This window comes from Cariama cristata, unplaced genomic scaffold, assembly GCF_000690535.1.
Source record: "Cariama cristata isolate BGI_N322 unplaced genomic scaffold, ASM69053v1 C10764342, whole genome shotgun sequence".
In the NCBI taxonomy this organism is placed as follows: domain Eukaryota; kingdom Metazoa; phylum Chordata; class Aves; order Cariamiformes; family Cariamidae; genus Cariama; species Cariama cristata.
Genome location: NW_009643424.1, coordinates 1 through 645, shown reverse-complemented (window position 1 = coordinate 645; position 645 = coordinate 1). Strand labels below are relative to the sequence as shown.

Here is a 645-nt window from a genome sequence, read left to right as displayed (position 1 = left end):
AGCGTGAAAGATACTGGAGCCATCAGGAACGTGCCCAGGAAGGAGAAGAGATTTGATTCCCACACTTTCGTGTTGGCAAAGGAAGGATACTCATCTGGGAGACACTACTGGGAAGTAGATGTCGGCACAAGAAGAAGCTGGGCCTTGGGTATTGCCCGGGAATCTGTGACTCGCAAAGGGACATTGACTCTGTCCCCTAAGTATGGCTTCTGGGTCATAGGGTTTGCAGATGGGCGAGAGTGTTGGGCCCACACGGATCCCTGGATCCGTTTGAGTGTGAGTGGGAAGCTGCAAAAGATTGGGATCTTCCTGGACGTCTCAGCCAAGCAGCTGTCATTTTACAATGTCCATAAGAAAACAGCTCTGTACACTTTCACCTTGGGAGGTGACAGCAGCCAGGAGCAGAAGTTTTTCCCTTTCTTCTCAACGGGTCCTGCTGCTGCAAAGCCTGACAATGAGGCTTTGGGAATAGTGCAGGTGTTTGATGATGGTGATGAGTGAATGGATGAACTGAGAATGCATGAGTAATATCTGACTGAAACATAGAACCTGAGATCACACTGCACTCTTGTCAGACCCCTGGTCTGTGCCACCAAATCAAAGTTGAACAGTTCTTTCCTATCAGAAGCTTCCACCATTGCTTGC

At 49.1% G+C, this 645-nt stretch overlaps 1 protein-coding gene across 1 annotated transcript; it reads left to right on the top strand.

Annotated features, from left to right (window-relative positions):
- Positions 1–42: 42 nt before the first annotated feature.
- LOC104168192 (ret finger protein-like 4A) lies at positions 43–385 on the top strand (the record flags this gene model as incomplete). Its single annotated transcript, XM_009708684.1, has 1 exon — positions 43–385. A coding segment is annotated over one exon (343 nt), but the record flags the coding sequence as incomplete, so codon positions are not given.
- Positions 386–645: the final 260 nt, after the last annotated feature.